At 43.3% G+C, this 22,477-nt stretch overlaps 1 protein-coding gene across 4 annotated transcripts in view; it reads left to right on the top strand.

Annotated features, from left to right (window-relative positions):
* The window catches only part of ESRP1 (epithelial splicing regulatory protein 1), a 395,873-nt gene that overhangs the window by 111,522 nt on the left and 261,874 nt on the right, over nt 1–22,477 (top strand). For all 4 annotated transcript variants that reach the window (XR_013610504.1, XM_078687020.1, XM_078687021.1 and 1 more), the window contains exon 7: nt 16,751–16,861. Coding sequence is in view for 3 of the 4 variants with exons in the window: in XM_078687020.1 (XP_078543146.1) it covers nt 16,751–16,861 (111 nt within the window). In the remaining variant the exon portion in view is untranslated. The remainder of the gene's footprint in view (nt 1–16,750; nt 16,862–22,477) is intronic.

Raw genomic sequence — 22,477 nt, 5'->3', positions numbered from 1 at the left:
ATCCAATGCTCCCACTAGTACAGCCTCCCTCCCCCTCTTGCGACAGCTACATTGGCTTCCGCTGCGGATGCGGATTAGGTTTAAGATCTGTGGCATTGTGCACAAATCTTTGCATGGCAAAGGTCATAGTTATTTAGCAGATACATTTACCAAATATATGCCATCCAGGTCTCTTCGATCAGGATCCAAATCTCTACTTTCTGTTCCTCGCTACAAGAAAGCTCAATTAGGTGGTAAAGCTTTCTCCCACCTGGCCCCCTTCTTTTGGAACACACTCTCTATTCACTTGCGACAATGCCCAGATTACCTACAGTTTAGAAGGCTCCTTAAAACCTCACTGTTCTAATCTGTCTCTTTTCGGTGGCTGGTGGTAGCAATCCTACAGCGCGGAGATACCCCTTGGGGGTGATTCAGGCGCTTTACAAATAAATCAAATCAAATATAATAAATGCTGGCCTCCTCGTATTTTTTACACCTGCCTTAGGTCTGTAAACAATTGCAAGATGCCTCCTTTGAATAACTGCCCGGTCTCATTAATCCCTGCCTCTAACCATGCTATGATTTTAATGGGATAACACCACACTGGTAGTTTTGAGGAGTATGTAACCTTTGTCTTGGTTCGCGTTAGGCAGCACATCCTGCAGTGTTTTGTAGTGTTCAAAATTGAGTGTGCTTTCAGCTCTCATTTAACTGTACTAATAAAATCTCCAGTAGTGTCTTACTTTCTACATGTCCTTTCAGATAGTGGTACTCCTGTGTTTCTAAATCAGCTGCCAATGTTAATACCCATAGTTGTACAGATAAACTGTAGAATCCATACTTTGGTGTGTCTTGTCCCCCTTCTGCATCAGACAGTTAGTTTTCTGATGCCCACCAGGACCTTACCCCATTTCAGTTGCAGTTTAAGTGATCTAGAGACCTGAATATATATTAAAGTAGAAGCAAAGGTATAATTGTGAAGAAACAGCCTATGGTAAGATAGCCATTTAAAAATGGTTATCTTACCCAGTATGGATGATGTAAGTTTGTTCCAAAATGAAATCTGTTCTTTTGTTGTTGCTGCTGTTTTAATGTTGTTACTGCTGATTGTTTTGGAATCCTACTGATATATCTTTACCGCTAAATATCTGGAGAGTGCTGTCTCTTTTTGAAGCAGTAGGGCTAATTTTAATAGTAATTCTGCAGTTTGAGGCTGAAGTGGGAATAAGCAGTAGTTGACATAATTAAAAACCCTAATTTTCCTTTTTTACTTATTTTTACAAATAAATACCCACCAAAACCATTGCGTTTCCTGACTGCATTTATTTTTAAAAGTGGAAAAATACAGAAAATTGTGCTTCTTGTGAGTGACTCTTTGTGCTCTTCTTTGTGAATTTCAGGCCAACGGCTGAGCAGTTAGACAGCATGGGGGGTTAAACAACACGATAAGATTAGCTTAAATACAGATATATGTTAATGTGTATATTATGCTAATATTTACCTGTGGATGTAGTGTTTTGTTGTATTTGGCTGCCTAATTTTCAAAAAAGTGACAGGCATCAAAGTATAAGTGCATGTTTATCAGTTAAATGCATGTAGAAATATATCATTTTATGGCTATTTAAAAAAAAAATATATATATGGATAAATCCGACCAAAATGGCCCAAAAATAAATATGGATAAATACATTTGGAAATTTGTAAAAAGTAAGTACCATAAGGCCTGAAGCCCTAGACCTATTTAACCCACAGACCAGAAAGAAAAGATTCTGAAGGACGTAATGTGTGATATAATTATCTCAAGATCCTTAGCTGTGTCTTGAAGATACAACATGTCATCTGCATATAAGAATATTGAATGCTCATATCCATCCAAAGTTACACCCTTTGTTTCCTCCTCTTCTGATCATTTTAACCTGTGGTTTAACGGCAATGGAACAAATTAAGGGGATGAGAGGTTTCACCTGCCTAGTTCACCCCCTTTTTACTTTTCAGGATTGGGATATTGATCTGGACTGTAGGAGCAAAGTAAAGCAATTGAACCCACTTTGACTTCCAGTCCAAATACCCATGTTTTTAGGTCTCGCCTAGACGAAAGCAAAAGCGAAGCTTTTGCTGTCTAGGGAGACTACTTATGTCGCCACTTTCCAGGGATTCCGGGGAATGTAGACAGCAGACTGTGACGAGCTTGTCCTCCTGGCGATTGTATCTCGTGAGCGCGCACGTCGCGTCGCCGTCCCTGCTATTCCCATGCACAGAAAGGCTCCCGCACGCATGCGCACATACACACACTGCATACACACACACACACACGCACCCCCCCTTTAACAGACACACGCGCAGACAGACACACGCACGCACAGACACACTACAACAGACACATGCGCACACCCCACCCCCACTCACCCCTCCTCCTCCTCTGCAACACACTCACCTGTTCTGGCGGTGCTCGGCGTGCCTCTCGGGCGGCGGTTGCGCTTTGCGGGGCTCTCTCACCACATGAGAGCCCCGCCTTCTTCATGCGCCCGGCCGCTCTTCACCCGGTCCCCCATCTCGGGACCGGGACTCGATCAGGAGCCCTCCGGGCTCCTCGGACAGTGGCTTCTCTCTCGCGCCGCGATGGGGGTGGGACTTCCGGTTGGGGCGGGGCTGCGATTGGCCGGCTGCCCAACCGCTTCCGGGTCGTCGCAGGCAGCGCGGCGGCCCGGCGGGAAGCGGGAACTTGTTTTTTTTGCCCTCACCCGCCGTTAATCTGTCTGCCGATCACACTTAACACAGGGTGCTACCTCATCTCCGGTTTCAGCCAGTGCTTTTTGCTGCAAGCACCCGCCTTCACCACTTTCATGCTCACAGCCCGGCCATGGACGAGGGGAAGGAGGGAGAGGAGGGATCCCTGAACCTCTCAGAGGTGCGTGTCACTATGTGATTCATGATTAAAGTAAAAAGTATGCATTGAAGAGTTTTGCATGTGCATCGGCTATTTTTTATTTATATTGAAACTATTACCATTTTTGCTTAAAAATATTTGGTTAATTTTAGCCCATTTCATATAATAAACATGCCTCATGTTAATTATAGAAGAAATCGGCGAACGTTTCCTCCATTGTTCCCCCTCCTACCATTCATGCCCTTCGTGTGGCTTTTACACGGAGGAGTTTTGCATACAAACAGGGTCGGAATGGATTGCGATCAAATATTGGCCTGGCGTCCTAAAAAGGTGGCTCACATTGGGGATTATGCCTTTTCGCAAAACGCTGCTTTAGTGCTTTAAATCTTATGGGAAAAATGGCAGGTTCTCTAAACATGTTTTCTTAATTTCACTGAGACTAGGACACTTTGTATACATGGTGTGCCCATCTGGAGCCTAGGTAACTAGGTTAAAGTTACGTTTGTAGAACCGTGTGTGTACTTTGGGACACGGGCGTCAAGCAGTTGAAAGTATAGGGTGTTTCAGCTGTGATTGCTCCCCAACATACATTGATCTGGATATGCCAGGGAGTTCAGGGGTGTGCACTGACGGCACAGTTTCCCAGGAGGCAAACTCCTGTTTCTTCTCCCTTCTGTTGGTGGACTAAGTACACAGATATTCTCATTTTACACCAGTCACACAAGCCAGCCTTCATCCTTGGCGCACGCACCCATCCTTTGCCTAATGCTCATTTGGCTGTGCACATTTTATGAAATTGTTGGTGAGTTTACATAGATGTTGAGACCTCAGGCTTTTGACAGTAGTGCTCTCCCTCTGCACACACGGATCTGACAGCATATGCATGTATGCATTGCTCTAATGGACAGAAACAACAGCAGAAACTCTCTTATGTCACACAAATGCTGATCTTACAGACTCGTTCCTTCAAACGCAGTCTAATTCATCTTAGCGTATCCTCCTCGGTGCATAGCTCTTAAGTGCTCCTGGCTTACATAGCAGAGAGCCCCCCTTAGGTTGCAAAGATCTCGCGAGATGAGTCCTCAAAGAGCAGCATTCTCCTCTGTGTTTTCCCAGTTCTCTCGGGCTCGAGTTCAGCTGGAACAGCCCTGTCCGTTGAACAGGTCTGGCTCCGATCTCAGACAAAGGAACTATCTGTCGCACAAGACAGTTCACGCTCTGACCTCTACTGAGATAAATGCCTCATGTCGAACTTCACAGGTTAATAAAGACGCTATAGTGTGAGGGAGGCAGGTGTCAAAAGGTTCCCCGTTTGGCCCAAGGCATTTGCATAGGTGGGCACTATCTGCTTTAGAGAAATATTAGGGGCAGTTCGCCATGTTTTGCTGACGGGTGGGGTACATCAGTTTAAGCGATGCCACTGTCTTAGTTTATACATCTCTGTGTTGTGCCATCGGCGTCATAAGAAGGAGCAAACAGGCAATGCTATGTTCAGACTAGTACTGGGTTTGGAGTCTGCCTCATTTCATTAATTTGCACCGGATGCCTGTGTCCTCAATTGCGTGTGATGTATGTAAAAATCAACAACCACCATTAGCTAAACAACATCAACGCAGTGCCACCACCACCAACAATACAACACTACCAACACACACTACCAACACAACTACATCTATATGCCTCATACTACTCTCATCCACACTCACAAACATTTTAGCACAACTGCTCTTCTCCCCAACACTCTCCATCCTTCTGCCTACCATTGCTCTTATCCTCATCACACTCAGTCCTTCTGCATCACACTGCACTTCTCCTACAATCTACCTAACACTGCTCTTCTACACCTATCTACTTCCTTATGCCTAAAACTAAGCAAATAATCTTACCTTCCTGCAACCTCCCACTACTCTTTTACTTCTCACACTCCTTTCATATGCCTCCTACCACTCTTCTACTCCTTTCTCCTTCATTATGCCTCATACTCCTCTCCACACGTTCCTTCCTTCAAAAACACGCTAATCTCCTCCACGCTTTCTTCCTTCTCCCTCGTACTTCTCTCCCCACTCCCCTTTCTTCTGCCTCATGCTACTCTCCTCCTCACTATACTTCATTACCTTCATGCTATTCTTCTACTCACTCTTCGTCCCAAATCCTAAACATTGCTCTTCTCCTTCTAAAGCTATGCGTTAAACTACTACACACATAACAATTACAATTAAACCAACATAAAGGCACAACATATCACATACAAACACTCAATACGACATAGCTAAAATACAATACCATTTGCAAAGCAAATAGCTTTAGCTTAAACAAAGGCGAGACCTATTGCATTTCCAATGCTTGTTTATTACTGAAATTAGAATTCCTGGTCCGTCCCACATGAAAGAATATGGTACATATGCCTGTAATATAGCCATTCCACACTTCCACTCCACTATAGAGTCCACTGTGGAACCCACATTATGTAGAAAATAATTACTTATAGCTTCTCTTATGATGCTTCGGAAAGTACTGTCTTGGAGATTCGATGATTGTAATTGCTAGGATGGTAATTAGGTATGACGTTTTCTCCAAGTTCATTTTCACTGAAGTGGATTATGATCTGACGGTTTCTACTCCAATATTCTACCATGTCCATCTGCCCTTGTAATGGGGCTATAAGTGAAATATATCTAACCTGGAGTTTAATTTGTACACAAAAGAATACAATTAGTAATCTCCTTTTAATTGGTATGAAGCCCTCCAAGCATTTATGATGTCCTATTGTGTACCACTTGAGGAATCGTATAGATCAGTGGTTCCCAAACTTTTGACTCCTGAGGATCCCCAATGAATCACTACTGGAAGCCGGGGACCCCCAAGTAATTTCTACAATTTAAATTTCTTTTTAAAAACGCCTTTTGAAGCAGAGGCAATTTCAAGAGGGAGACTGCCTGAATTGGGTCTATTGGCATGGACATGTATGCATACAGCAGTGTATTATTTAGTGGTACACGTCTCCTGCTCTCAGCCATAGCAACACCTCTACATTCTCATTCCAGAGCCTTGGAGTGGTGACCCTTCCTTACAGCAACAGGTTAAATGATTGTGAATTATTAGCATTTTTACCTATTCACAGTTTAAGAAGGTCTAAAATATTATACAATTATGAAGCATTTTATAATAAAGACATGCCCCAACGAATATTGTGAACATTCTAGCAAGATAGTGCACAAAGCGATGAGTCCAGTGTACAGAGCAAATTCACTCGCTGTCCCCGTGCTCTCTATGCCCGGTCTTTCCTTCTGTACCTCTCGCTGCCCCCGTGCCTCTCTGTCCTTTCTGGCTTCTGTTCTTAGCTGCCCCTGTATTTCTATATTCTGTATTTTGCCTCTGTGCCACTAGTTTTTTGTGCCCGTCTGCCCTTTGTGCCACTCGTTTTTCCCTTGTTTTTGTGCCCCTTTTGCCTTCTGTTCCACTCGTTTTCCCTCGTTTTTTGTGCCTTTGTGCCCTCTGTGCCACTCGTTTTTTCCCTCGTTTTTTGTGCCTTTCTGCCCTCTGTTCCACTCATTTTCTCCTCGTTTTTTGTGCCTTTCTGCCCTCTGTTCCACTCGTTTTTTGTGCCTTTCTGCCCTCTGCGCCTCTCGTTTTTCCCTTGTTTTTTGTGCCTTTCTGCCCTCTGTTCCACTTGTTTTTTGTGCCTTTCTCCCCTCTGTGCCACTCATTTTGCCCTCGTTTTTTGTGCTTTTCTGCCCTCTGTTCCACAAGTTTTTCCCTCCCTATTTTGTGCCCTTCTGCCCTCTGTTCCACTCGTTTTTTGTCCCTTTCTGCCCTCTGTTCCACTCGTTTTTCTCTAGTTTTTTTGTGCCTTTCTGCCCCCTGTTCCACTTGTTTTCCCTCGTTTTTTGTGCCCTTCTGCCCTCTGGTCCAATCTTTTTTTGTGCCTTTCTGCCCTCTGTGCCACTCGTTTTTTCCTTGTGTTTGTGCCCCTTTTGCCTTGTGTTCCACTTGTTTTTTGTGCCTTTCTGCGCCACTCATTTTTCCCTCATTTTTGTACCTTTCTGCCCTCTGTTCAACTCATTTTTCCCTCGTTGTTTGTGCCCTTCTGCCCTCTATTCCATTCGTTTTTTGTGGCCTTCTGTGCCACTTGTTTTTTCCTTGTTTTTGTGCCTCTTTTGCCTTCTGTTCCACTCGTTTCCCCAGCCACTGTGCCCCCTGCGGCCCACCCCCCTGACTGCCCACTTCCCATTCGCTGCCCCCTCCTCCTGATTGTATTTTTGTGGTCTCGCCGCCCCTGTGCCAACATTCACAGCTCTTGTGTGCTGTGAGGACGCATCGGCGTTTCATTTTTCACTACGACAACAGGCACTCGAGTCCTGCGGACCCCCTGGGAATGTCAGACGGACCCCTGGGGGTCCGCGGACCACAGTTTGGGAAATGCTGGTATAGATAATCCACTGAACCTGGTGTTGGGTAATTGAGGGAATGATCTGTCCAAGTCAACATAGTGTGCAGTTACACTTTCCCCCTAATATCATTGCTACTTGCAGCATTTGTGCTTAGTTTGTTGCAGATGTTGATTTGAGAGGGATTTGGGACATAGGTTTGGTATGTCTTTTGGGTCTCCATATAATCTCCATTCCACTACTAGGTACCTTTACACCAGTTCTGTTCTTTCTTTAGTAATTGTGAAGGGGTTCCGAGGTTTGATCAATAAGGGATAAGAGATTTGCATCTTTCAGCAGTTCTGTAATCTAGGATTCTCCTCCATGGTAAAGAGGGTCTCTTGGAGTAGCACAAAATCTACACCTTGTCTGAATAAAGAAGCATATTTTTGGACTTTTCGAAGGACCACCCATTACCTGTCATTCCAGCTCAAGAAAGAGTACTGATTTAACCTATCCGTCTGTAAATGTTATGTGTAAGCAGGATCATTTCTTGATCCTGCAAAGGTGTTGCCACTGGTATGTTATCTGACTCATCCTCCTTTGATCCAAGCAATTTCGGTGTTTCACACTTGATCCTTGTGCGGCCTGTGTGATTCAACCTTGAAGCCAACGTTGTTTATCCTGTGCATTGCGCCCTTCAGGTATTAGGCCTGCCATCTCTAGTTCTTTCTCCTTTTAGTCTTACAACTCGTTTGAGTATCTCTGTTAACCAGGTCCCAGCCCCATCATGAGTGAGATGCTGTCACTAGGCTGCGGTCTCTTTTACTGCTTTTGTGCCCAGAAATGGGGTCTCTTTAGCTGTCCTATGGTCATTTCGGATCAGGGAGGTTAGTTTACCCTGTTGTGATGGTCGGATGACTGCAAGAACCTTTATTGAGCAGGATATCTTGCTTACCCATGTGCACCTGTCGTCATCAGCTGTTTGCCCCTTCCCCTTATTTATATTGTTAAAGTTTGGAACCTGTTTGGGAAAGCAAATCTGTTTTATGTTAAAATCTAGTTATGCATGTAATTAGACTATGCGATTATCAGCAGTCCTCGGACTAACTATGTTTATTAATAGAATTATTTGACAGGCCAGCTCTACGTTCACACATGGCTGGGTGGTACATTTATTTTAATAACTCTACACTACATAGAAACAAAACAGCTCTTTATGACACACCCACACCTATGGTTGGCAATTGAACAGGATTTTTCAAATGTATTTGAGATTACATTCATATAATCAGAAAAAAGATCCAATGAAGTCAATATTTCTTTTCCCACAGAAAATATTGGCCAGCTAAAGTCCCCTGTACATCTAATGTTGCAGTCACAAGCTGGCCCCAGATCAGATGTCCTGTCAGTCAGGTCATTTGGCCCTTTTGACTCAGACAGTGGAAAACTGTTGACTGTAATCGTTGTGAGAAGGCTCTGACACTAATCTACACATCACTCACTCTGTTTCCTTGGCTCATGATGGACCATCAAATGATTTTAAAAACAAAAATGTGTGTTTTCAGTATCTGAGTGTAATATTCTCTTTAATTACTCTACATCATTACCTAAAACAGACCTTGCTCTCCTCTAATGACACTAGGGCTCTTGCTTTCAACGTGTGAAGACTTCCTTGAGGCTCATTAATCAATTTCTTTCTATTGTTGCATGACTAAAAAAGGGAACATGATCCCTTTTTGTGGTAAAGCTCATGAGAGGCAGTTGTATGTATTTACTTCTACTATTGATCCGTACACATTTCTTTACTTCCCCCCATCTTTCCTTCATCCATCGTTAATCTCATCCGTTACAGATATCAATAAAAATGCTTAATTTTGCCACCTTTATTTTGACCTCATTCCTAAAGTTTATCATAATGCTAATTATTTCCTTAATCTAACTACATTACATGTCATTAATATTATCCCTTACACTGCATACATTATTTTAAACAATCCGTCACTTTATTCTAACACTAATGCATCTCTAAATAAATGTACTTTATTAGAATAAATGCACAATTCCAACCATAAACCTATTTACTTATATATATGTATAATTAAATTAAATAATCAAGTTGAAGTTATCATGATAAAATCATACCTATAGTTAACTAAATTAAAATAATGTACTTAAAATAAATGTAAATGAATTCATACCCTAGTCCTCCATTAAATTACATTGGAATAATTTTAAATCTTTACTAAGACTAGCCCCGATCCAAACTGTAAACATCACTGATTTACTTTAACATAATAGTTATATACATGTTGGTTTTCAAACATTTAACTTTGGTTACATGTTTTCGTTACACTATTTTTCAATTACAGTAATAGTAACCCTAAATTAGAACTACATTACATTACACAAAAATATCCTTGATAAAAACATGTAGTTACCTTAGAAGTAATGTTCCTGGTTCCTAGGGCAAAGTGAATGTTTAACTGCACAATTTCAGGCAAAGTTGACTTTTTTTACAGGGAAGTAAGTAACAGGCAAAGTTAAGAGGGCAAAAGTAAATGCCAGAAATTAAGGTGCTATACAGCTAGACTGCTGTCATGTTAAGACGAGGTCTTGTCTTCAATTAACATTTGATGTGTAGGTTACTGGGATGGGTGGAACAATCTGGGCTTTTGTGCTACAGTTGTCTGGGCCCACTCTTGGTGGCAAGTGCCTCACAAATGGCTACACCCAAGAGCCATTACAGGGTAAGTCTAGGTAGTGGGCGGAGGATTGTGCCTTCTTAATTTGTGTTTATTAGGCGGAATCATTTCCAATAGTACATTGATAGGTTTCAAGTGTGTTGTGTTTATTCATATTCTCATACATAGGAAAAAAACAAACAGCCGACACGTGTTTTGCCTGTATGACCCTTCGGCCGAGGGCCTTTTCAAGGCAGGGATTCGTGTCTGATGGTCGTGTTCCTCGTAAATGCGGAGAATCGGTCTCTGCTGTCCCAGGAACAATGAGCTTTTGATGTGTACTCTATATTGTGGTGCAGCTCGTATGACTGCAAACCTAGATGTGATGATGCAATTAAGCATGGAAAATCTGATCTCCATTTTATACTTGAACCATTTTTTGAAAACCAGGACAAAACAATACACACTACCGTCACAGCAAAATACATTGTGCTTACCTATTCCACACATCATATAGGAAGCACGACAATCTAAAACAGGCCATAGTACGCCCACCTTTTCCTCCCATATTTTTCCATGTTTCAGAGAAAATCCCCATGCCACATAGATTGGTACCTTGTGCTTCGTGCAGAAGTCCATGCCAACATGTCATTAGCATGAAATAGGTGTGACGGAGATAGCTGGATGAGTTGTAGTCGTGCTGAAATGACCAGAGTAAGTGGGGCCTTACAAGCAGCACGCCAGTCGCTGTCGTCCAAGGGGACCAACCACCCCTCCCAGCATGCTCTCAGTCCCCTCATCAAATCAGGGAAATTTATAACCAATGTTTTGTAAATCCGGAATGTCCCCCCCCACCTTACCCTAATCTTTGATTTGAGCGAGCTGAAATATGTGTATGGACAAGAGACTCCTGATGGTATGAGAGTGTCGCAGTTGTAAGTAGCGGTAGAACAGGGATTTGTGTAAGTGGAACTCTGTAAATTTTGAAGGACTTCTTTTGTGCCCCATCCCAGATGTCTCCTCGAGATCCAGATAAGGTGGAGTGTAGCAGCCATCAGCCCTTCCAGAGGCATGTTACCTCACAATCCCAATCAAGCCACCACAGCTCCGAACTCCATGCAATTAGAACCACTCTGGTGACCTCTGGCAGGTCCTGGGGGATAGTTTCACCATAAAGGATCCCCAGGATTTTCTTGCGGCCCATTAGGGCTGACTTTTCCCGAACACCGGGTCATCCCACCTTCTATTCAGCCAGTTGTTAATAGGGTTTGTGCCGCCCAGTAATAAAGAGGCACATCTGCCGTTGCCATTCCACTATCGAATATGGACAGAATGCATTTGCTGAAGGCCATTCGAGGAGGTCAGTTTGAACACAGAAACGCATGGTCCCTGGCCGTCCCCTCCTGAAACCAGCCCTGTTGAATAAGCAACAGGAAGGCCAGGAGCAAGCAAGTTAGTCATGGGAAGATCTTCATCTGAAACTGGGCCACTCTGGCAAGAGTGTTAAGTGGCAGTTTTGCTCACCAGGCCAGATCAATGCAGGTTTTGAGCATTTGCGGTCTCAGGAATTCATATTGCACTTGAGCCCGGGCTTGAATCTAAGTATTAAAAGCTGAAGCAGCTCATTGATAGGAGTGGTTGCCAGGTCTTATCATCCCGATCTCCTCTCAAGGGAATCAGTAGCAATTTGGACCCGTTGTTCCAGAGACTTGATGCCTCCCCAAAGGCCTCTAGCATGTGGGTCAGGTGAGGCTGAGTGATTAATGGATAGGAAAGAAAACAGAATATCATTTGCATAGAGGGCAATACTGCCCTCCATTGCCACCCCCCTCCCCCCCACTTAAACTCCTCGCCTGAGCATCTCAACAGACCCACACTGCCAGAGATTAACTGGCCAGAGCGAATAAGAGAGGGGAGAGGGGACACCCTTGCCTGGTGCCCCTACTGATTAGGAACAGTGGAGAGAGGACCCCATTTACCTGAACCTGGACATGTGGTTGTGCATATAAGACTCGGAAATATGACCTGAACCTGGGACCAAACCCTAGTTTCAGGAGCACCTCATCATGAAACCTCCAGTCTAGAAAGTCAAATGCTTTTTTCAAAGTCAGTAAGCACCAGTGCACCTCAAGTGCTAGAAGCATGCAAGGGCCAGCTGAACTCTATGTATGCCATGACGTGTGCTGCGATGTGGAAAAAATCCGCTGTGTTCTGGGAAAATTAGGCACCTTAGCACCGGAAGAACCCTCTTTGCAAGGGCCTTGACAGAGTTTAATTCCATTATTCATGAGGGAGATTGCGCGAGAAGAGGCACATTTGTCTGGCAGTTGTCCTGGTTTATGTATCACCACAATGGTCGCCAAGTCCAGTCTGGTGGGATTCCCCCCTTAGCTATCACCTCATGATACAGCTCCAGGAGGGGCCGGAGTAAGACTGGTTGGCATTTCTGGTAATACTCGACCAAGTAGCCATTAGGGCCTAGTGTCTCATTAGAATTCATGTCCTTGAGGGCTTCTTCTATCTCTCCCAATGAAAGAGGCTTTTGAAGATTTGTGATCTCAATAGGTATCAGAATCTGCAGAGGAAATCTCCACTGCCAAAGAGACTTGCCTCTCTCCATCCACCGTTAGGTGGGGGACCATATGGTTTGCACATGCCGTCCACCTCAACCTTGATAGCTGTCCCTCGAAAATGTCAACTTATGTTTACACATCCTGAGACCGACCTGGTGTTGCCTGTGTCGGTTGTTGGGCACCTAAACAACCATCCCGATTATCCTCTACAGATCCACCCCCCTGTAATTGTATTTATATAGCGCTTACTAGCCATGAAGAGGTGTTGCAGTGCTTTTCAGTGAGTAGCGCGCTACTCTGGACCCCTTGCACCTATGCATGCCTACACTGTTATGACCTGAAATGTCAATAGATTGTTAGAGTGGTTTAAACAATGGGCTGTCCACCAGTTTGTGAGACACCATACCCCGGTGGTATTAATACTCCAAGAAACCAACCTCATGAGAGCCAAGTGCCCATTCCTAGATCGCTACAGATACAACAGGGTGTATCATGCAGGGTACATGTGGGCTGCAAGGGGTTAGTGGTTCTTCTCCACCGGTCCCTCCCACTTGTGGCATCCCAAACCTCCCTTGACCCACTTGGATGATGTGGCAATTGAGAGATCCATGGAAGGCACTCACTATAATTTCCAGAGCATATATATTCCCCCTTCTCTCACTGGATTGACCCTCCATGCTCTTAGAGGGTTGCAACTGGGACTGGCACCAGGAGTCACGGAACAGTATTCGGAGGGGATTTAAACAATATTATGAGCCCACTTGATTGGCCTGGGCCACTTGAGATTGCACATAGGGAAGGGTCAGGGTTAGCGGACAGGGTGAATGGCCTGGGCTCGTGTGATGTGTAACAAATTCGGAAACTGCAGACCCAAGGGTAAACTAATGGTTCAGCGGCCCATGAATCCCTAGCCCATACGGCCATGTGGCTGCTTTCGGTGACTGATGTTATGCAGGGGAGGGCCAAATTATGTGGCAACCGAAAGATGATCAGTGAACCTTTGCAATGGGCCTTCTACTCCGTGGCAACACGTCGCTGCGTTATTAGTAATTTAAACAGTTTGAGCTAGAAACAATTTTTTCAAATTCAAATCTGCAGGTTATGCAGCAGATGATAAATTATGTGGCAACTGCGGCATATCTATATTTATGTGAAAAGCGCCGCAGGCGCACAGTCGCCTAATTCTAGTGGCCCTGCACATGATATCTGTTGTCACTGGACTGCTCATGTGAAGTCTGGGAAGACTATGATGTGACTGGCTTGGAACGAAAGGTGAGTTTAGATACGCATACCTCTTAGAATTGTGTCTCTGTCCTATAATTGCAAAGCTGTTAAACGATAGAGTGGCACACCCACTGGAGGTTTCTGTGCAAGTGACGTGCGCCCTTTCAATTCTGAAATGCGAGGATAATTGGTCTGTGGTCATCCAAGTGTGAATCCGTTGCTCAAGAAATATCTCCTATGTCAAGCCCTAACAGCTTTGCAATTATAGGATGCAGTGGCGCACAGGGCAGATGTTTCTATGCAAGTGACCTGTGCGCCCTTTCATTTATGAAATACAAGTATATTTGTTCTGTGGCCATCTAATTGTGAATTTTTTGCTCAAGGAATATCTCATTTCTAAAGCCCCCATCCCTTCTCGGAAACCAACAAAGAGGAGATTTCTTCTACAGGCGCTATTCTCCATGACTTCTGCCTGATCCGTCGGGTTCTTGGATGACCCTGCCAACCTGGAGCCCTCAGCGCTATGCTCTCACACTTTGTCTTTGACTTCTGAGATACTGCCCTTCATCCCTGGGACCCTGGCCTGGTTATTGTGTTCCTCAGGTCCTGCTACAGCAGAGCAACACCAATCAGCACCTCTCTGATCTTTGATTCCAATGTGGTTTTGGAGTCTTAGACAGCCATAAGAATCTTGCTAGTATCTCCAGTCTCTGGGGGACGAGCAGCTTGGCTACCCCACCGGCTCCTTGCAGGCCGACATGGGGGGGCCACCTATTCATATTAGTTTGCACATGCAAAGGGGGGTCCTTCACGCCCCATGCCCCAGATACAAGCCAAGGATCAATGAGCTTGTGGAAGGGCTCACCCCCCCGGGACAAACTCAGTTGGCTCAAAGCCAAGGAGGGAGGTGAGATACAGGCATCACATGTTCAGCTATGGTGAGTGGTCAGGTTGGATCTCAGGAGGTGGACCCACCTTGGTTTCACTCTCAGACTGAACTGCTTGCTTCCCAGGCAGCCGCGGGCACAACGTGTAGTTGGGGCTCCTTTCAGCATGTCTCCCCAGTATGGGGGACAAGTTCAGAACCTGACCCCACTCACACCTCCCGGTGGATAAGCCAGGCAAAGGTGCGAAGACACAGGGGAGGCAGTGATAAGCCAAGGGGTGTGGCTTTATCCAGCTGTACAGCAGCCGGTAACAGAAGTCCCCCACACAGACTGGGGGGGCAATCTGCAGGTGAGAACACAGGACCCGCAGCAATCCTCTGCTGCACCCCACCCCAGCGCTCCAGGTCCAAGCTTGCTCGGCCTAATCCAGGCACCCGCTCAAGCAAACCATGGAGACCCTGCGCAGGGCCCAGCAAGTGACAAGAGGGCGCAGCCAGTGAGCAGAAGGGGTCCGCTAGTGATGCTTTACCACGCCTGGGCTCCCAGGCCTCCGCAACAAACCTCCACCATCCCCCATCACCCTGCGGAGCCAATCTGAACACTCACACAGATGGGCTAATCAGGCCCGGGGAGTCGCGCAAGAAGGGTCCAGGCTGTCCACCTGGAGACCTTCGACCCACCTCTCAGGCCGAGCCCGGCTATTGCCATCAGTCCACCGTCGATCCAGGTCCCACACAGGCCCCTCCACCGGGCACACAAACCAGTAGGGCAGCTCGTCACTGGGCCCAGAGCAGGACAAAAAATCTCCACTGAGGAGGCACATTTGTACCATCTTGCCTTGGTCAAAGCATCGTCTCCGTCTCCTCGTCTGGCCAAGGTTGAGCAAAACTGGGCTCCAAAAGGCAGCTGATGAGTCTATGGCCCCGGAAAGATGAGCAGTGCCTGCAAGAATAGGGGGTATTAGTGTACAAGCACGAAGGATGATGATCGATAAAATGGGCGACCAGGAGTTTAGCTGTGACCATCCACCATCTTGGTCGGCTTGGCCATGCCCCCGATAGATTAAATATACAATAATCAAGCTTTAAAATGCAATTACCTGTGTTAGTATGTCTTTGTTACTTTTAGGTTGGTATTGTAAAAAATCAGGGTTTTATTTTCTCTCATTAATTTAACCCCTTATGGAATCATATTTAAAACTCGGATGATATACAATGAAATACATATTTGGATGCAAACATTGTCAAGTATGTGACTGGATGGCACATTAACATTTTCAGGAAACCTAGTAATCGAAATCCATATTTATATTTTTCTAGTTACCATTGACCACATTTGAAAAAGTAAATCTTTCCACTGAGTCAGAGGATTCCACTAAAGCGGATAATATCTAAGCAGGATACTTTAAAAAGTGGACATTACAGAACATAAGTTATAGTGAAGGGTTGAGACTCCTAAGCAATCGGGAATGATTTACCAACATCTCTATATGTTAAAGAAAATCATCTGTTTGTTTTGGTACTTGATGTTGGGGGTGTACCACATTGTTTAGGTTTTCTTGTGCTGTTTTTCACTTTTTATGGTTATGCTCATGCCATGATGTCTTTTTAGTGCCAGAAAGTATAAATACCTCTTTTCTACAAGCAACAATGCCTAGTGCATTACACTCCCACCTCCCTATAATCGCCACTGTTTAAAAGAAACTTGCGGCCACTTCCCTCAATTCAGCAAAATACTTGGCAATATCTAATCGTCACTTTATTAGCAAAATCACTTCCGGGGTAAATTGTGAAGCACAGGTATTAACAGAGTCCAACAACTTGGTACACAACAGACAAACAGCCTTCTGACTCGGTATTTATTTTTCTTAATGACCTCGTCTACTACAGATCACTATTAGAAGGCCTGGTGACATGATCTGTAATTGTTGGGGTGGATCTCCAAAGCCAGAATCAGTAGATGAATAAGAGGCAGTTCCTCCAATGTAAGGCCATACAAAATAGTCTTTCTTCAATTGAAGTAAATTTGTAGTAAATCTCTATTTTTCCCAGCAGCACTCCTCTCTAGGATGCATAGAATGTTTTAAACTAGCATGAATAATTAACTAAACAATGTTTTAACACAAATGTGTTTTGTTTTTTCTCCACAGCAGCAAGATGGAGATTGTGGATGATAACACAGTTGTCCGGGCGCGGGGATTGCCATGGCAGTCATCTGACCAGGACATCGCAAAGTTCTTCAAAGGCCTGAACATTGCAAAGTTAGTCAACTGAAGCTTTTGTTTTTAATTTCACACTTGAAACGTTGATATTTTCCCATTCTGGGTGACTGGAATGGCTTTACCTTGAACCTTACCACCAACTATGCAAAAATGGTGTCTCCATTTGATTGTCATATTTCTTCTCACATATTGCTGTCATGCTATGCTCCTAGGGAAAGCGATTAAACATTCACATATTTCAAATCTTTAACAAAAGGAACTATGAAATAATACAGACCACGGAAGACTAACAACTAACCCCTGTGAAGAATAATAAAATGTATTCAAACTTCCGAACAACCAATTGTTAAAATAGTCGACCTTAAGTGAGACAATGTGAATGACTTGCAAAGGCTCATTGAACATACCTGACCCAGAGTCAAAAACATGTTGTTAAAGATTAACAATAGTTTCCAAAACTTAGCAAGATCATTTCAAATGGATATATGACGAACATTAAAATGAAGGTGCAGCTAGATGTGTTGAAAACGAAAGCAAGCCATCAAAGTATATTTGAAAAATAATTAAAACTAATGCAGTCCAAAGGTTAAATGGAGACCACACACCACAACAATAAAACAAATCGGTTCCTTAAATTGCACATGATACTTGGTGTCAAACCCACTAGTGAACTAACACAATTATATAAATCAAGAAAATGTGAATATTATTAATTTTGGTGAGCGCTAACCCCTGCAGAATCGCTTTAAAACATTCCATGGATATATTTATTTATTTCACATTTTAATACAGCGTGACACAACTGTCAGGGTGTCAGCTTGCTGTATAGGTGGACAACACGGGGCCACACTGAACCCCATTACAGAGCACATGGACGTTAGATAAGTAAAATGTTAAATAACAATGGATAAAGATTCGACTACGGTTTCTGCTGATTGCAAGAGTGAAAGCGATAACTACACTTCACCAAAATATGGGGTAATGAAGAATGAAGCAGTAGTGTGAGAGGAATATTATTCCTGATTTGGGCAATGAATAACCACATCTTTCAGAGTAGTAAAAAGAGGTCTCTTCAGACAACATCCATTCTCAAGTGTCCTTTCTCTACAACTGAATGGAAGGCTCTGTTTGCTGCAGCCAATGTATCATAATCTGCCTCTTCACAGAAGCCGAAGCCTAGGCTCCAACTCAAATCCGGCATTTCCCAATGTAGGTGTGGGGTGGGATCTAACCTAACAAGGGTGAGAACTAACCAGCAAAGTTTATTTGTTCATGTGGTTGTGGGGCCAACTGTTTTCTTTATTGGGTTTATAGTATTTTTCAATTATGGATGCTGAGTTGGGCATATACTTAACATATCCATAAATTGTGTTAGGAGCAGTCTTGCATTACTTGACAGTCTTCTTTTTATTACATGGTATTTTGGACCATCCATGGGCAATTAATTGCAATGACATCCTTTCATCATTCCATAACACCTAAAAGTGTTGATGTTTTTTCATCGATTAGAGCCTTATATAAAGCTGAAACCAGTCTACCACCTTGCGTTAACAGTTCTAATGTGAGCAGCATCATTGGGTCAGGTGGCCTCCCAGGAAATCCATAAACCAAAAGTGGAGGTGTCTCCCAAAAGAAGCAGCCACTATGCCCTGCTCCTTAGTACTCACCCACATGCTAATCATGTGGCATGCTTCATCATTGGATCCTCATCTGCTCAGGTATTCACTACTAGGCGGGCTCAACCTTACAGTGGGAGGGAGCACTTTGATGTTCTCTCTGTTCTTTATGGGATCTTATACAGAAAATATTAAAAATCTCTCCTGGGAACCGTAACCCACTACTTTAAAAAGAGGGGCCTGTGATATGGTTACAAACATAACATGGTACAGAGAGGCATTTATTGAGCCACGTGTCTATTCTATTGGTTTTGACCTCACAGGAAAGCCCTACCATGTCTTCGATTGGTAATCTAGCATGGACCAGAAATTTGTCCTGCCCAATGCTGAACCCAGTTTGAACCTCCTCAGTGGTCAAGAAGGCATTGTATGAGTATTCTATCATCCAGTAGCCACACCCATCTCACGTGTCGGTCTTCCCTTCCTAGATTTAAGAAGTTTTGACAGTCCCAAATGTGAATGCCTGGCAAGAAATGGGGCACATCTCATCATCCAGTCATCCATTTCCAGACCTCATTCATCAAGAGAATTGAACATGGAACCCTATACCCCATCCTCCATGATAACATGGATGTTGGAAATGATCTGCTCAATGATATACTGTGTATATGTAATTTCATGATTATTCCTTATTGTCATTTGTTTTTCTCTTTTCCTGTTATGTACAACTTATTTGCTATATTTACAGCACTCTGGTACCCAGACGGGTCATGTTCGTGCTTTATAAAACTCCATAAATAAACCAGCAGTGCAACGGACTACCTACAAGGCATTCATCCAACAACTACTCCAAGTCACCAGACACACACAGATGATGTAGTTGCAAGTCTAAGTAAAGCAATTCCAATTTAGGAAGTGTCAGTCTTCTCCTATCATAATGGATCTTAAGAATATTCAATTTTACCCTGGAACCAGTCCCTGTCCAGAACACGTCAGTCAGCATTGCATCTAATCTTTTAAAGACCAACCTAGGAAACACTTGTTTTATGCCCTGGAAAACATATATACACCTGGGCAGAATTCACAACTTCACCAAGGCAACAGAACCAATCAATGAGAGGGGACATTTCTGTCAATTTGGAATAGACCATGCAGTTTCGTCCATTACATGGGCTACATTCATGACCAAGCCATCTTCACTATTATGAGTAAACGTAATTTCCAAGTATTTCAAATGTTTCTTTTTCCAATGTAAACTCCACATTTAGAGCAGGCTCAGTAGACCAATGTTCCAAGTAATAGCAAATGTAACCTGGACCACTTTGTTCTAAAACTGTATACTCCTGCACAACCATGTAGGGCAGCCCTTTCATGATCCCTCAAAAATAGCAAGTCTGCATATAATTCTATTATAGAATTGTAGACCCAAGTTTCAGTTCATCCATTCGTTAGTGTATATCTCATCATTAGTGCAAGCAGCTCATTATCAGAGCAAACAAGAGTAGTGGCAGAGATTGGCACCACTGTCTTGTTGGTCTAGCTTCCAACTCTCAGAAACCACACTTTCCACTCGAACTCTCACTTTTAGGCAGGACTATAACTGTTTAATCCTATGTATACTATAAGGGCCAAATCCAAACTTTTCCAGTACCTGGAACATAAAGTCCCAGCCTACCGTATGTAAAGTTTTTTCTGTATCAAGGGATTTCCTGCTGTCTTCTAGTGAGTACTTGACATGGGCTAGCCTACATAACTTCACAACCCATGTTCCTGAGAGGTATAAAGCATGTTTGATCTTGATGGTCCACCAACAGGACAACCTTTGCCAATGTGGTTGCTATTGCGTTACTAATAATTTTAACATCAGTATAAATCATAGACAAACGTGTATATCATTGAAAGCAAGTATGGTCTTTTTCTAGCATAGGTAAGACCACTATTCTTACAGAAACCAGTAAGCAGCCATTCTGTAAGGCTTCATTCATTGTATCCAGAAGCTTATTTGAAAGTAAGACCAGAGCGGGACCCAATTGTTATTGTCATTCGTACACTGCCAACTGTTTTCCATTTTTACTGTTGTGCCATTCTTAGGCACTACAGGCGTCATTGTTACTTTGTGATGATTAAACACAACTTGGGCATTGTTGGCATGTTGCTGACACTGCAGCTCAAACCCTCAGTTACATAGAATTGTTGGAGCATATATGTGTTACAAATATGGTAAACACAGACGACTATTGGCGAAGCCTGGAGGACACCAAAGCAAAGGGGACAAATAAATTGCCCCAAAAAACTTGGTGACCTCTGTCTCAGAATCCAAATTTAAAGTCCGGGAGCAGCAGATTCTTTCCTAGGTATAATTGGAACTGGAAGTAGGCTTAGATTTCATAATACTTGCAATAAAGAGCAGTGTAGTAATTGGCTGGAAATTGGGAAGGTTTGCCAGGTCCAAGTTTGTTTTCAGCTGCAGTAAAGTAGACTGAGACCAACTGAGAAAATTTGTTTTTGCAGAGAGGTACTGATTATCCTGGTGACGATTTCCACTTGATGTACAATATTTACTCTAATGTACAGCAAATGTATTGCGATGACAATGAGGAGATGACATTTTATCTATTTGAGCATCTCTTGCCAAGAAGCCACTTAACTCCTGAGTGGGAATGACTACATCAGTTTGGTATAGCTGATAATTCTCTATCGATGCAGCAGTATCTTGACTATTATTTCATGCAGCTTTAATTTAGTAGCCTAATTTGACTTCTTCTTTCCTAATTTCATTTTATTGAAATGTATACATAAAGCTTTTACAGAAGTAAAGAGCGCAATGGTTGGGTTAACGCATCGACGAGCAGTCTTAATGACGCCTAAACTCAATTCATCTCTATCCATCCAATCCAGCCCCAAGCCTATCCCCAAAGTAAAAAAATAAAAAAAAAAGTATAATGACAAACATTAAATGGAGAATCATCCCTATGGATGCTCCGGTTATTGGTCCCAGAAACCACAAGAATACACCCTGGATCTGTTGTCCCGAAGTGTATTTGGCACCTTAATTCTGACCAGTGAACCTTGCAATACTCAAGCACTGGTTAACCATAGATCGTTTATTTTCATCCAAACCAGTCCCTCTAAAGAACCGGGTTTTCAAATACCCAGCGGCGCCAGGGATACACCCAAAGTCCTCTGGGTTCCCTTGCCTTGGTATACAGAGACACGGAATACTTCTAGGTGGCGTCAGAGATCAAATTTATTAGCTGCAGCTAGTAGCAGAAATCCCAGTAATACCACACGGTGTACAACTCAAGAAACTGCTCAATTTTACTAAGGCGAGACATCCCTATTTATACACAAAAAGGTACATTTAAAATGCACGCCCCTGCACCAAAATTCAACCAATAGAAAATACATGACATCACACAGCATCATACAGTAAAGCTCATTTTACAGTGTCCCAACCCACAAGTTAATATTTAGGCATATCTAAATAATAATCTGGAAGGGCCGAACAAACCCTTAATTGAAAGCGTAACCCATGAAATGAAGAAACAGTAAAGAAAAGTAGTTTCAAATAATGTGCAAGATAACAGAAACGTAAAGAAACTTAAAAGTTAACAAATGTCTTGAATGGTGATTGGGAAAAGTGGATAACGATCTTGCAGGGAAATTGGCTTGGCAGGGTCAATTCCAGGTGAAAGGCCAGCTTCTGAAATTAACTCCAGTGCACAAACAAAACCTTAGTCAATGTATATATGATCCACAAAAGGTCAGACTGCTTTGCTCGCAGACTAACTTATGAGGCCTAGTAAAAGGCAACACCAGATGGCAGTCACAACACATGGCAAAAACCCATGTTTAGAAAAGAAAGTCGTAAGGAAAGAAACAATTTAGATATTGTTTAGAATAAGATATGTGCAACGAAACTAAAGGTTAACGAGGTCCTGAACAGTGATTGAAAAGCTCAGACAACGATCAGCTAGTGAAACTGGTTTTGCAAAAGGTCAGTTTCAAGTGGAAAGGGTTACTCTCTCTGCAGTTCATT

The sequence above is a fragment of the Lissotriton helveticus genome, chromosome 4_1 (assembly GCF_964261635.1).
Source record: "Lissotriton helveticus chromosome 4_1, aLisHel1.1, whole genome shotgun sequence".
NCBI lineage: Eukaryota > Metazoa > Chordata > Amphibia > Caudata > Salamandridae > Lissotriton > Lissotriton helveticus.
This window is presented reverse-complemented; position numbering and strand designations above follow the sequence as displayed.